At 46.3% G+C, this 15,304-nt stretch overlaps 1 protein-coding gene across 6 annotated transcripts in view; it reads left to right on the top strand.

Annotated features, from left to right (window-relative positions):
* FCRL5 (Fc receptor like 5) overlaps positions 1-9,055 on the top strand; it is a 38,331-nt gene extending 29,276 nt beyond the window's left edge. For 2 of the 6 annotated variants that reach the window (XM_063624907.1, XM_063624908.1), the window contains 7 exons: positions 1,140-1,415; positions 1,885-2,001; positions 2,673-2,700; positions 3,660-3,742; positions 3,954-4,012; positions 6,563-6,594; positions 6,672-9,055. In XM_063624907.1, coding sequence (XP_063480977.1) covers positions 1,140-1,415; positions 1,885-2,001; positions 2,673-2,700; positions 3,660-3,742; positions 3,954-4,012; positions 6,563-6,594; positions 6,672-6,834 — 758 coding nt within the window. In that variant the 3' untranslated portion in view covers positions 6,835-9,055. Of the gene's footprint in view, positions 1-1,139; positions 1,416-1,870; positions 2,002-2,672; positions 2,701-3,659; positions 3,743-3,943; positions 4,013-6,562; positions 6,595-6,671 lie in introns of those variants that run through there. The other 4 variants (XM_063624909.1, XM_063624910.1, XM_063624911.1 and 1 more) reach the window with 4 other exon arrangements.
* Positions 9,056-15,304: the final 6,249 nt, after the last annotated feature.

The following is a 15,304-nucleotide window of genomic DNA, read 5'->3' as shown; positions in this document are numbered from 1 at the left end:
ACACACAGCTAGCCAGGGTAAAGCCAGGTTGAAGCATGGTCCTCTCTAACTCTTCACATTAGTCTGATACATGATGACATTTTCTCATCCATTGTGGCCACTTTTTAACACAACATTTTAGTTTTTAGTAATTTGTTATTCTGAAAGAACATGTGAATCTTTGTGATGAAAAAATCAAATAATACAAAAGTGCCAATATTGAAAACAAAGGTCTCTTTCTACCTGCTCATGTCACTTCTTATGCACATATTCTCCAGACATAACCACTGTTAATTGTTTCATGTGTATGCTTCTAGAAATATTCTACAAACCTAAATGTATATAATTTTTAGAAAGCTAGAATAATGTTACACATATAGTTATGCCAGTTGCATTTTTTAACTTAAAAATACATCCTGACTTTTGTTTAAGAAATGCATCTTGGATATCATTCACATTTCATTACCTAATCCAGTAGGTTGTCTCTAATTTTTAACTCTTATAAAAATGCTACAATAGAAATTCTTGTAGAAATATATTGGCATATTTTAAGTCAGTATCCCTAAAGGAGATGGTCCTACAAGTAGGACTTGAACTCCTGGTCTCAAGTGATCCTCCTGCCTCACACTCCCAAATCGCTGGGATTACAGGTGTGAGCCACTACACCTGGCCCACTAGAAGTAGATTTGTTGGGTCAAAGTTTATGTGCACTTTAAATTTTGTAGATATTGCCAAATTGCCATTCAAGGAAGTGTGTTAAATTTCTATTACCACCTAGGGCGTATGTAGGTGCCTGTTTATCTACAAGCTAATCAGTATGATCAGTCTATTTAAGCTTTGCCAACCTGAAAAATAGAAAAAAGAATAGTGTTGTATGGTTGTCTTTGTGTTTAGTTAATTAGTAATGAAGATGAGAATCTTTTTATATATTTATTGTCTGTTTGAAGTTTTCAGTGATTTATACACTTTTTACAGTTTTCTATTGGATATTTTTGTACACTGAAAACTATTAGTAGGTCAAAGTAATTAGCTTTATCATCTATATTTTAATCTACTTTCCAAGATTGAAATATGACTTTTTACATTTGTTTATGATACCTTTTGTTTCTTACACATACGTTAGAAGCAGAAACTGTTGTTGACTTTTTGTTCTCTTTCAGTTCCGGTGTCTCGCCCCGTCCTCACCCTCAGGGCTCCCGGGGCCCAGGCTGTGGTGGGGGACCTGCTGGAGCTTCACTGTGAGGCCCTGAGAGGCTCTCCCCTGATCCTGTACCGGTTTTATCATGAGGATGTCACCCTAGGAAATAGCTCGGCCCTCTCTGGAGGAGCGTCCTTCAACCTCTCTCTGACTGCAGAACACTCTGGAAACTACTCCTGTGAGGCCGACAATGGCCTCGGGGCCCAGCGCAGTGAGACAGTGACACTTTATATCACAGGTAAGTTTCCCGTGCCCGGGCCACAGATGCAGACAAAATGTTTCCTCCGTGGACCCTCTGATAACCTTCACAGTGCTTGATCAGGAAGGCACTCCTCAGGGAGAAGTAACACAGCTGGCGGCTCTCTAAACTGTTATATTTCCTGAAGTGCTTCTGAAGTGATGGCGTTGGGGCTGAGAGCGCGGGTTGGCGGGCGTGGGGCAAGCGCGCCACTGACTTTAGAGCTCCTCACCTGGCTGCCTCCTCTCTCACTTGCCACCGGCCACCCTGACCCTGGACACTTGCCTCAGGCGCAGAGAGGGCTTCCTCACAAAGACGGGAGCCATCTTCTGTGCCACACCAGCCCCTGCTTAGCTGCTGAGGCCCTGCTCACCTAGGTTCACCCTCAGGCCCAGGCAGCAGCTTCCGGGAGCGGGCAGTTCCAGACCACAACCTCTCCTCTGGCTCACACACAGGGTCTCCCCCTCAGGGCTGACCGCGAACGGAAGTGGCCCTTTTGCCACAGGCGTCACCGGGGTCCTGCTCAGCATAGCAGGCCTTGCTGCTGGGGCACTGCTGCTCTACTGCTGGCTCTCGAGAAAAGCAGGTGGGTGACTCTGGACACACCGTGGCTTGAGTTCATGCCCTTCCCGGCAACGTTCCCTTGGGCCTCATGCTGCCTTTGTGACCATCCCAGGCTCGCAAGAGCTCATCCGCTCTGTCCCTCAATCCTCTTCCTTTCCCTCTGGGTCCTCCAGAATTGCTTTTACCAAATGCACAGTTTCCAAAACAGACCTATAAGGTGGGAGACATCTTGATAAGATGTAGTTTATCCAAAATCATAAACTACAGAGTGTCTTCCTCTCGACCCTTACAAGACGCCCCCGCCAACGAATGGGAAGAAAAGGAGAAAAACTCGGAGAAATAGAAATGAAAATAGAAACCAGATAGGATTTGGTAATTTTCGATTTTTTTAATGTACACTATTTTTATAGTTGATCAAGTCTGTTTTCCTGCCTGCAGCTACCAATCATTATGTTTAAAATCTCCAGGTTAAAGGATTATGGATTGTGGACTCCTGTTTCACATCTTAGCAAACCCCTCTGGCAGGGTCAGTACTTTTTGCCCAATCTGCTACCTCCCTGGGGCATAACAAAGAAGGATTCAGCCTTCAGTGACAGCAACTCCTGGCAGTTTCTAAGTGAGCCTTGCCTGAGCTGTGCCCCCACTGAGGGTCTCATCTTCCTGAATCCAATGCTTCTCTGCTTTCCTTTACAGGGGGAAAGCCTGCCTCTGACCCCGCCAGGTAAGAGCTGAGCTGCATTCCTGTGTGATTAGTGAAATGTCCACAGGGTGGAAAAATGGAATTGAATCTGATGATTACCAAGAGCACAGTTTCTGCCAGGTGCTGCTGAGCTGGGGTGTGGCCACTACCTGTTGTACCTCCCTGGGGATATCTCAAGGCAATTCCCAGGACTTTTGCACCCACCCCCTTAGCTATATGGGCTGTTATCTCATCAAGTATTAATTGCCTTTTCATTTATTAACCCACATCCTTGGACCATGGTTGGCTTGGTTGTCTGAATGACCACTATGACCACCAAGTCTTTCCATATCTTGAGATGACCTTAGCTCAGTCAACCTAGAAATCTCTGAAGATGCTGATCTCATCAACACCTCTTGTGGTAACAACTTAGAAGATGGAGCTGCACAACTTGGCCACCCAGAGAGGTCACTCTGCCAGCAGGAGGTAGTCCCTGTGAAGAAGGGGCCACCATCTTGTATCCCTAAGGCTGACTTTAGGAGCCTCACAAAGGCTCACAGCTATCCTTGGGCAAGCCCACGATAGCAGCATCCAAACCATGTAGAGCACCTCGGAGACTTCTGGTCACTGATCTCTCTGAGCATGCAGGCTTTGGAGCCAGCTTTGAGCCTTGGCTCATCCCCTTTCTGATTACATGATCTTCATAAGTCACTTCTTGGAGCCTCCATTTGTTTCAGCTACAAAACGAGGATGAAATAGAACTAACATCGTATTGCTGTAAGCATCAGCACCATGCCTGTTACATACTAGATGACCATAAAGCCTGGAAACATATATAATATGATTATGATTCATAATAGAATGCCCATGGGCAATTTGTTTTGTACTTGTTCATGTTGGCCTGGCAGCCACCCTGCAGTAAGAAGTCACTCACTGGGAGTGATCATTATAGCTACTTTGTCTGGATTCCAAAGAAACATTCACGTTTCTCTGTCTCACAGGAGCCCTTCAGACTCGGACTCCCGAGAGCCCACCTATCACAATGTACCAGCCTGGGAAGAGTTGCAACCAGTGTACAGTAATGGTGAGGCCCAAGGATCCTGCATCTGGCAGAAGCCAGAGGGCTGGTGTGGGAAAGGGGTGGGGCAGGAGATGGGGAGGGACTATGCTGAAGGCCTAGAGGGCTTTAGTCCTTCCAGAAAAGAGACTGGCTGGGGGAGGAGGAAGTATCTCTAACAAGAGGCAAGAACCTCAGCATCCTCTGAAACTTCAACTTCTTTCTAAGTAAATCCTAGAGGAGAAAATGTGGTTTACTCAGAAGTACGGATCATCCAGGAGAAAAAGAAACATGCAGGTAAGACCCAAGGATGTCTCTGTTCTGGCCCACCCTCAACTTAGACAGTATAGCTCAGTTTCTACCCCCTCAGCAGATCTGAGCCAGACAAGCATAGAGCCGCCCCTCCCACTGGGTCATAGGACTTCTTTATTTGTGCCTACGCTGCTTCAGGTGAATCCAAGCCTCCCCTGCACTCTCCTTTCCCTATTCTCTGCAGAGAGCCCCAGTATAACCTGAATAACAAAACTATCTTTTTGGGCATTCGCTTAACCTCTCAGAGCTTCAGTATCCCTATCCATAAACTGTGACTACTTCCCTACTGTCTTAGTTCTGGCTCCTGTAACAGTGTACCATAAACTAGGTGACTTAAAGAACTAATATCTATTTCTCACAATTCTGGAGGCTGGAAGTCCAAGATCAAGGTGCCAGCGTGGTCAGGTTCTTAGTGAGGGCCCTATTCCCAGTTTCCAGACAGATGACTCCTTGCTGTATCCCCCACACAGCAGAGAGAGAGGGAGAGATCATCTCTCGTGTCTCATCATGATAATCATCATGACATAATTGTCAGCCAAAGGCTCCACCTCCAAATGCCATCACATTGGGGATTAGGTTTTAACCCATACATTTGGAGAGCAACACAAATATTTAGTCCATAACACCTACCTACCTGTACTAGTTTCTGATTGTTGCTGTGACAAATTACCATAAATTTGGGGGGATGAAACAGTACAAATTTATCATCTTACAGCTCTGTGGGTCAGAAGTCTGACACCGGTCTCACTGGGCTAAAATCACGGTGTTGGCAGGGCTGTGTTCCTCCCTGGAGGCCCATCCAGTTTCCTGGGCCGGTGTCCCCTTCCTTTCCCAAAGCCAGCAAAGTCACATTTCTCTAACCATTATTCCGTAGACAGGCCTCCTTCTGACCTCACCTGAGAAAAGTCTTTGGGTTTTAGGGAGTCATATGAGTATATTGGGCTCATCTGGATAACCCAGAATAATCTCCCTATCTCAGGGTCTGTAATCCTAATCACATCTGAAAGGTCCTCTTTTCCATTTAGGGTAATATAGTCACAGGTTGCAGCAATTAGGGTGTGACATCTTTGGGGGCACATTATTACAGCTACTATGCTGTTTCATGGGGTAACTGTGGGGACTAAATGAGAAAATAGGTGTGGAAATGCTGTTGAAACTGCAGAGGGTTGAGCAGCTGTGACGATGACTACATGCTGGAGGTCTGGCTGTGTCATCAGCCCTCACTCACAGTCGGTGGTTTGAAATGAGGGAATCCCAGCCCGGCTGCCTCCTTACTCAGAGCAGGAAAGAAGAACAAAATCCTTCGGGGCAGGCTTTTCTTTCTACCTCTGCTTCATAAAAAGTGCTGCGTGATTTTAGCCAGTGTGCTTCCCTCTCTGGTTTTCCAATTTTTCTTATATAAAGTCAAGTGACTTGTGTTTGTGCCTCATTCTTGGTTCTATAGCACCTCTCTGAGACATGCGAACTCATTCACTCTTACAAGCCCCTTTGAGGTATGCGCTGTTACTACTCACATTTTACCGATGAGGAAACCAGGCATAGACACCTTAAATGACTTGCCTGAAATCTTACAGTCAATCACCAAACAGTCTTCTCCAGAGTTCAAACTCTGGACCAAACTCTGCTTCTTTGTGCAATTCCTGGGAGTCCTGATCCTCATTCCAAGCCAAAAGGGCAGGGCCTTGTCTGGAGAATGTCACATTTCTCTCCAGTTTGATGATAATATAACAATAATAATTTATAATATCTATCATGTGCTGAATAGTTCCTATTTTGCACTGGGTATAGTTCTATAAGTGTAATAAGTAAATATACTACATTTGTATGCATAGCTGTTAGAACTATATGTCATAGTTCTTATATAGAACTATGGCATGCATACATATGATAATAGAGAGAGAGAAACTGTATTGAATATAGCAATCAGGACTGTACCTGACACATAGAAACTGCTCAACACATGATAGATGATAGAAATAATATATGCACAGACCAACAGATACATGTGCACACACATATGTGTAAACTCATATAGCTTCACCACAACCTTACAGGCAGAGGATATTTTTATTCCCATCATATAGATGAGGCAACCGAGGCAAGAGATCTTGAGTGGCTTCCCCCAGCCACAGAGGTGACAAGGCAGGCGGCAGGCTCAGTTTCAGGTGGCCTAGACCCTGATGGAGTGTGCTCTGTAAACCTTGCACCCGCCACACCTTCCCAGAACAATAATACCAATTATGCTCAAATAACTAACAAGATAAAAGACAAATGTCTTTCTCTCGAGAGCCTCGAGGCAGCTCACAGTGGGCCACAAAGTGTGAAGGGGTGTTGAAGGGAGGGTCTGTCAGTGCTGAGAGGCTGAGGGAGTTAGGAATGGAGTGGGACAGGGTGAGCACCAACCAAGAGGAGTGGCTGACACCGCGCAGAGGGAGAGCTGGCCTCCGGGAGGCTCAGGGCCGGCCTGACAGCGCAGGCGCAAGGGGAGAGCTCCAGGCCAGTCTTCCACAACTGAACACTTTCCTCTTTCCACAGTGGCCTCTGACCCCAGGCATCTCAGGAACAAGGTGAGTCTCCCCTTCTGCATGCCCTCCCCCACCCCCAGGCCCACCCTGGTGCTCACGCATGTGCTCTTGCCTCCTAGCGTTCCCCTATCATCTACTCTGAAGTTAAGGTGGTGTCAACCCCGGTCTCCAGATCCCTGTTCTTGGCTTCCTCAGCTCCTCACAGATGAGTCCACACATCTCTCCAACTGCTGTTTCAGCCTCTGCACCCCAAAGTTCCCCTTGTGGGAGGAGAAGCATTGAAGTGGGAAGATTTAGGCTGCCCCAGATCATATCTACTGGCCTTTGTTTCACATGTCCTCATTCTCAGTCTGACCAGAATGCAGAGCCCTGCTAGACTCTCACCTATTTCCTAGTTACAGCCCTGACTGGCAGTTTGTTTAATCCAGCGGCGAGGTGCTCCCACCCCAGGGCCCAGCACATCTCCTGGCTTCCTTAGTGGGCTTCAGCTGTGGTTGCTATTCTGAGTAGTGCTCCCATCACACCCCCACAGAGGGGGTCTTACCACACAAAGGGAGAGTGGGCCTTCAGGAGATGCCGGGCTGGCCTAACAGCTCAGGTGCTCCTCAACTCCAACACAGAGTTCCTGCTTTGGGTGGATGCATTTCTCAATTGTCATCAGCCTGGTGGGGCTACTGCAGTGTGCTGCCAAATGGGACAGCACACAGCCTGTGCACACAGGACATGTAATGGATCTCCCCACGGGGGCTGCATTTCACAATCCTCCACCTGTCTCAAACTCTAAGGTCGGCACTTGACACCAAGGTAATTTCTCTCCTGCTCATGTGTCAGTGTCTACCTGCCCAAGTAAGTGGCTTTCATATACCAGGTCCCAAGTACCTCCCATCCTAACAGAAGTAACCCAGCAAGTCAAGGCCAGGAGGACCAGGGGTGCAGACAGAACACGCACTGGAACACAGGAGGTGCTCAATTACTATTTGACTGAATGAATGAATGAATGAGGAAGAAAACTGTGGATAATCAAACTGGCATAAAATCCAGTGTGCTCACTAGGAAATCCAGGAGGTATTTTGGCTTCCCTGAGTAAGAAATAATGGAAGAGAAGGAGCTTGGATAAGGAAACTGTCCAGCAAGAGGAAGGGCTTCTCACACTTTCATGTGCTTGTGGATCACCGGAGGATCCTGTGAAAATACAGATACTGATTCGGTGGGTCTGTGTAGAGCTGAGACTGCCATTCTAACATGCTCCCAGGGGATGCTGACGCTGCTGGTCCTGGGACCACACTGCATGCATGTGAGGCCCTGTAGGTCTCAGCAGAGGCCCATGGAGAGGCAGTGTGTGGCTCTGGCTGCCCAGGGCCCAACTCGATTCACACGGATCATGCTGCTCCCTGGCCAGCCCTTGGCCACAGCACCACCAGCTGCTGTTGCTGAGAGAGCTTCTCTGTAACATGATGGCTTTCATCAGCCACCCTGGGAAGGGGAAAGTAGCTGCCACTATCTTTGTCTCCTCACCTCAGGCCTCACACTTTCCCATGAAAAGGGTGAATGTATACAACCTGAGCCCTCTCCATTCAGAGTTGTTCTCCCATCTCTGAACAATGGGATGTTCTCTTCCACTTTTATGATGTCTGTCACACCTTATCTTGATCTTTGCTCCCAGTGGATTGTACAGTGATCACTTTTAAGCCCCATGGCCCTGAAATAAAATCCTTCCAAGGGCATTGGAAGCTCACTCCACCTGCCACATGGCTTTTCATGCTTCCAAGTGTCAGGGCCTTGCCCAGATAGACAGGGCTGGCTCTGCTGCCCCAACCTTTCAAGGAGGAAACCAGACACCTGAGACAGGAGCCTATATGCAGCCCAGTGCAGCCTTGTAGAGCACAAGGCTGGAGGCATTTGTTGTCACTACAGATATGCAACTAAAATAGAAGTGGAGCAAGAGAAATGCATTCCCACCGAGGCCGCTTTTTTAGGCCTAGTTGAAAGTCAAGAAGGACAGCAGCAAGCATAGGCTCAGGATTAAAGAAAAAAAATCTGTTCACAGTCTGTTCTGGAGGTCACATCACCAACAAAGCTCACACCCTATGCAGTTCTGAGAAGGCGGAAGCACCAGGCTCAAAAGAGGAAATTTAGAATGTCTCTTTGGGAGAGTAAGGTACCCTCATCTCAGAATGATAACTGCACAGTGGCAGAACCAACTCCACCCTAACGTGGATGGACCCCGTCCAGTCTGTTGAAGGCCTGAATATAACAAAAGGGCTGATTCTTCCTCAAGTAAGGGGGAACTCCTCCTGCTTTGGGCTGGGACATAAGTTTTTCTGCTTTCAGATGCAAACTGAAAAATGGCTCTTCTTGGGTCTTGAGCTTGCTGGCATATGGACTGAAAGAAACTACACTGTTGGATCTCCTGGATCTCCAGCTTGCTGACTGCAGCTCTTGAGATGTGTCAGCCTCTACAGTCGCAAGAGCTAATTCATTCTAATAAACCAATCTCTCTGTATGTGTGCGTGTGTATGTGTGTGTATAAACGTATATGTGTTTGTGTACACAGATGAGGTGTATATCTGTGTGGTTACCTCATGGGTGCATGTGAGTACACACAGAAAAACCACACACACACAAGCACACACATCCTGTTGGTTCTGTTTCTCTAGAGAACACTGACAAACACAATGATTAACAAGGGTGTGAGAACCAAATGGGCAGGCTAAGCGTCTGCTCTTGAGGCTGGACTTCCGTGAGAGGGAAGGCTTCCGTCTTTAGAACAGACACATTTTTCTAGTTTGCAGCCTTGTGCTGGTCCTGAGTGAAGAGGAAGGAGAAAGTGAACAAATACCCCATGCTTTAGCCTGGGATAGGACAGACCCAGTGAAATGGGTCTATCTTTAATTTAGAATGGGCAAACAAAGAGCAAACCTCAGCCTCGAATATAGTGTGGCCTGGAGAGGACTCGAGTTCTAGAGGGACAAAATCTCAACTGCCCAGCAGTGGCCTCAGGAGGCTCCACAGAGGCAGAATGTTTCTTTGAGGGGACAGCCCCACATACTAGGAGAGCAGTGTGGCTTTTGTGACTGTAGAGGCTGACATATCCTAAGATCTGCAGTCAGCAAGCGGGAGAGCCAATAGTATAGTTTCTTTCAGTCCAAATGCCAGCAAGCTCAAGACCCAAGAAGGGCCATTTTTCAGTTTGAGTCTAAAGGCTGAAAAACTCATGTCCCAGCCCAAGGCAGGAAGAGTTCCCCCTTACAAGAGGAAGAATCAGCCCTTTTGTTTTATTCAGGCCTTCAACAGACTGGATGGTCCCCATCCACATTAGGGAGGGCAATCTGCTCTATTTAGTCTAATTATTCACATGTTCATCTCACCCAGAGAGACCCTCACAAAACACTCAGAATCATGTTTGCCCAAATGTCTGGACACTCTGTGGCCCAGTCAAGTTGACACATAAACTTAACCATCACAATCACAAAGGTGGTCTCTCGGCTCCACACATTTTTTGGGGTTGTTTCTCAGTTGGTTCAGATCTCTAAGCTGTTACTTTTAGGGTCTACTCAAAGAGAAGAGAGGCTTGGCTTCCCTCATGTTTGTGGTTAAAAGAAATATTCGAAGATTATGCCCACTTCTTCTTTTTGTTTTGTCTTTCGTCACTTCTCAAAGTCCACCTGTCTCTTTGACATCTAGCTGACCTGTTTCATGTCTCCTAATTTTACCTCAACTAACCAACTTTATTGTCTTTCCCCTCTTCCAATCTCCTCTGATTAACACTGCCCACTCAACAGAGAGCTTGCCATAAGAATAACTACTACTTATTAAGGAATTAATGTGTCATACCTTATGCTAAGCTTTTTGCATAAATTATCTTAATTAGGGTGCATAACAGGCCTATGCAATACGTATCCATTACTGTCCCTGTTCCTGGAACCAAGCTGAGTTCGGCTGCATTTTCTCAAGGCCCAATAATGAGAAGCAGACAAACTAGGAAAGAAGGGAATTTACTGCTGTAACCAGATACAGTGAGAAGGCCAGAGATAATTCTATCAGTCCAACTCAAAGTGTTACAATTTTCTTAGTGCTTATATAGGTTGGGGTTATGTGCCTCTGTGCAGTATAGCATTCACCTAAGTCTATTGGTAACTAATTTTGTTTCAACTAGAAGGTCAGAGGCAAAAAAAAAAGCTTGCTAAGTCCAATTAAAAGGCCCCCAATAACTTCAAGGCCTGTCTACTGTGGTACTGGAGTGATTATTTCTCTCATCTCCTTTACGGCTTGGTCCAGAGAGCTGTCTTAGACTCTCCAATGAATCTATTCAAACAGCTGCCTCTGTTACCTTGACTTGTCTCAGATTTCATTGACCAGAGACAGGTCCTGGCACTAGGAATCTATGACTGTCTCTATTATTTTGGCTTGCTCCAGGTTAGGGAGAAGCCCATGCAAGGCTCCTACTGACCATATGTTTCATTTCCAGCTTTGATATCTGGGCACCGATTTCCGTAGGTTTAACTATTTGCTCCGTGTTAAGGCAGTGCTGTGCAAATTTGTCTGTGTAGCTGGGGTGCTATGCAGGCCTGTCTGTGTGTCATGCAGGCCTGTCTGTGTGACTATCAGGGAGAATTGGCCTGCCACATTCCTATTTTACAGATGAGGTAACTGAGACTTAAAGAAATTAGTTTAGCCTAAGACCACACAATAGTAAGTCAGAGCTAGAACTGTGCATCCCCGGAGTCCACGCTTGTCACTTCACCAAATGTCCTCAGTGAGTATCATGGGCCACAGAATCCTATTTGGGGAGAGGCAACTGTGAAGCAGGAAAACAGCACATGAGACTTGGAGCCGGAAGGCCTGGCTCCTGTACAGGCCACTACCCGTTGCTGTTTAACCTCTCTGAGCTCTGGTTACCTCGTCTATAAAACTGGAAAAGAACAGCTGCTTGACTGAATTACGTATGGAAGGAGGTAAGGTTTGAGTAAACACCATACAGGTGTTCATGGAAGCAGGTGGGGAGGTGCCTGTGTTTGTTACAAAGTTTGCATTGCTTTCTGTTTGCCTTTCTTGGTCCCTCCCCCATCATTACAGTGGAGCAGCTGCTGAATTGCAAAAACATACTTCAGGGCCAGGTGCAGTGGCTGACGCCTGTAATCCCAGCACTTTGGGAGGCCAAGGCGGGTGGATCACGAGGTCAGGAGATGGAGACCATCCTGGCTAACACAGTGAAACCCCGTCTCTACTAAAAATATAAAAAATTAGCCGGGCATGGTGGCGGGCGCTTGTAGTCCCAGATACTCAAGAGGCTGAGGCAGGAGAATGGCATGAACCCAGAGGCGGAGCTTGCAGTGAGCCGAGATTGTGCCACTGCACTCCAGCCTGGGTGACAGGGCGAGACTCCGTCTCAAAAAAAAAAAAAAAAAAAAAAAAGCATGCTTCAGAAGAAAATGTTGGAAAATAATCTGGTCTTCTTTTTAATGTGAGGGGAATGGGATAATTAGATGGGAGGTGTGGGAATGCATAAACTCAGCATTTCAGGGATTACATAAATTCATAAAATCTTTCTGACTTGAATGTTCTTTAATCATTTACCAGAGAAATAAAAGCAAAGGGGTGATGTCCCCAGAGACACTCTTCCGGGTCACTTATTGACAAAAGAACATGTTTGCTTATAAGAAGGCTTTGAATAAATACAAATTTCGTGCATGGGGCCCAGCATATCCTGCAGCTCTACGTTTCTTGGCATCAGGCAGTTTAAGAGATTAAGGACTCTGATGAAAAGAGATAAAATGAGAGTGTTCAGGCTGCTGGGTGCCTCAGGGACGTGTCCTCCATGCCCGGCCTCAGCCTCCCTTCCCATCTCTCCATCATTGCTCTCGTCCATCTTATGCGTTTGTCCCACACCTCTGAACACCACATCCACCTGTGTCTCCAAGTGGGGCACCACAGAGCAAACCCGATGGAAGATCTGGTCCAGAGGCGGCCTTGTGGCCATGTTGGTGGATGGAGGAGAGTTGGGGGAAGACATGGGAGAGTAAGGCTGAGAGGCATGTGCCCCTCGCTTGCCTTCCTTCCATCTGACCAGGCTGTGCTCTCTGTCAGGGTCACTGTCACCTGGCCTCACCAAAAATGGAATGAGCTCTGCGTGGGAAGGGAATGAGGAGGAGGTGCTGTGGCCATAACCATCGGGTAACAGAGGTGTACGGAGGGTCAGGGAATGGCTCAGGAGGACCCTCCCCAGCTGGCCCAGGGACTCCAGGCTTCAGGCTTTGGGGTGTGGGAGTGGTCAGGGAGGGGTGAGTTGTCTAATTTTCAAGTCTTATCACTAGAGAAGGCCTTGAGGGCATCCACTTCTTGTACTTTTCTCATGCTTGGGCCCCTCCACAGCATCCCTGCTGAGACATCAGCCAGCCTATGCTGGAATGCCTCTGAGGCCAGGGAGCTCAGCACCTCACCTGGCCTGAAATCACTGAAGGTTAGAGCTTGAAGGGGCCCTTGAGACCATCAGGCCCTGTGCATGCTCATGTTTCCTGTCACCCTTCTTGCACTCTGAAAGTGACCTCCCTGTCACTCTTACCCTTAAGGAGAGTCTGCTCCCTGTACTTAGCCAAACCGCCTCCTTCAGGTGTCACCTTCAACAGCTAAACCGTGGGGCAAGGCAGTGTGGGAGCTCCTCCACTCTCCTCACTATCATTTGCAAATTCCTTCACTGAGTATGTGTTCTTATTTAGTATGAATTCATATTCAGTGCCTACAACTGAGAATTGCTGAGAAGTCATCAAGAAGACCCACCTTGCTACTACACATATCCTCAGTTTTGCCTACAACTGAGAATTCTTATTCATATGTATTCATATTCTGTACAGGCAACTGAGCCAGGTGCTTGCTGTACTAAGTACTTGGAATACATTGGTAAACAAAGCAGATTAAAAAAATTCTGCCCTCAAGGAGCTGACATTCTAGCAGGGGAAACAGTGAATGCTAAACATGATAAGTATGTAACTTATGTCATGATTTAGAAGGTGGCATGCACCATGAAAAAGAAGAAATAGAGCCAAATAGGAGGATTAGGATGCCCAGAGGAGGCTGCAACAATAAAGAGTGGTCGAGGAAGTCCTTACGGAGACGGTGATCTGAACAAAGGCATGAAATGTTCCATGGCCATTTGGACAGCCTACGGGTGTCAGAGGGAGGAGTGCCCCAAGAAGAGGGCATAAAATAGGATCACACCCAACAAATTTGGGGCTAGACAGCAGAGAGCCACGTGGAGGCAGGGGGGCCAGTTAGGAGACCACTACACCATCCAGGTGAGAGACCATGACAGTTGAGATGGTGGGGTCAGAAGTGATGGAATACTGGGCATATCTTGAAGCTAAAGTATCCAGAATTTTCTGATGGATGAAATGAAGATTCAAGAGAAAGAAAAGAATCAACATGATTCCAAAATATTTGGCCTGAGATTCTAGAAGGATGACAGCTCCATCCTGAGGTGGAGAACACTGTAAGTGGAACAAGTTAGGGGAGAGGATCAGAAGTTTGGTTTTGAGCAATGGACATGAAGGTGGAGATGTCAAGGAGACAGTCAGCGATGGAAGGCTGGATTGAGGAGGGAGCTCTGGAGACGTACATGTCAGTCATTGGCATAGAGGATGGCATGAGGGCATTGAGGATGTGCATAGTGACGAGGTGGGCCTTCTTGACTTCTTCAGAAATATGTCTTGTCTGCCAATTCAGGATGGCCAAATGAGCACATCCCTTTACTTCTCTCCCTTGCAAAATCCACCAAAATATTAGATATATCATTTATTGGTCATTGTCCTAACAGTACTATACATATTGTCCCACTCCATCTCAAAATAACTTAGAAGAGAGCTGTATTGTGCCTGTTTTACAGCTGAAGATGCCACAGTGCTGAGATCCAGTTATTCAAGGCCACAGGATTAATATGAAGCAAGATTTTAAACTCAGGAGGCCCATTCTTAACCACCATGTTATACTGATGTAGCACATGTTCCAGCAAATCTAAACTTTAACAATAAAAATAAAATCCAAGAAAGAAAATGTCACAAGATCCATGAGAATGTAGGACTCAGGTGTGCCAGAAAAAAATCCAAGCTGACAGCTACACAGCAGCCCCAGAAAAAAATGCATCCAAAAAGTCAGAGGACTCGGTGAAAACTGTGCCACTTCCACCAGAGCAAGTCACTTCCACTCCAGAAATTATAGAAATAAGAACACAGAATAAAGATTCTAAGCAGGTCTAAGTCAATTCTAAACAATCAGATGAGATATGTGATTCTTCAATAAAAATTACAGCAAATAGAATGACAATTAAAAATCCAGGGAAAACAAGGCAGTCTAAGAAAGTCGTGGTTCAAATTTGAAGCAACTGAAGTGTGGGTAACTGGATAATTAATGGAGTGGAGAAAAGAGACCTTTATTCATAGAACATTCTCCTTTGAGTGCCCAAGGTTTAATTACATAGTATTTTATTTCCTTTTCTGTGGGCCTAATCACAGTACTTCGTTCTGCAGTGAATCGTGTTTACATAATCATAATGCCTTAAATACTATTTAAGGGTTTTCAATTTTTAGAATCAACTTCAAGTGCAGAACACTTAATTATGGCTACTTCAGTATTCAAATTCTATAAACATGTGCAACAGAAAAGTAATATTATGGCTCACAGAAATCTGGAGGTGGAGAACAGAGGAAAGTTTACATGCACTAACTTTGTGTATGTGTGTGTGTGTAGTGGAGAATCAATA

This window comes from Symphalangus syndactylus, chromosome 12 (assembly GCF_028878055.3).
Source record: "Symphalangus syndactylus isolate Jambi chromosome 12, NHGRI_mSymSyn1-v2.1_pri, whole genome shotgun sequence".
NCBI lineage: Eukaryota > Metazoa > Chordata > Mammalia > Primates > Hylobatidae > Symphalangus > Symphalangus syndactylus.
This window is presented reverse-complemented; position numbering and strand designations above follow the sequence as displayed.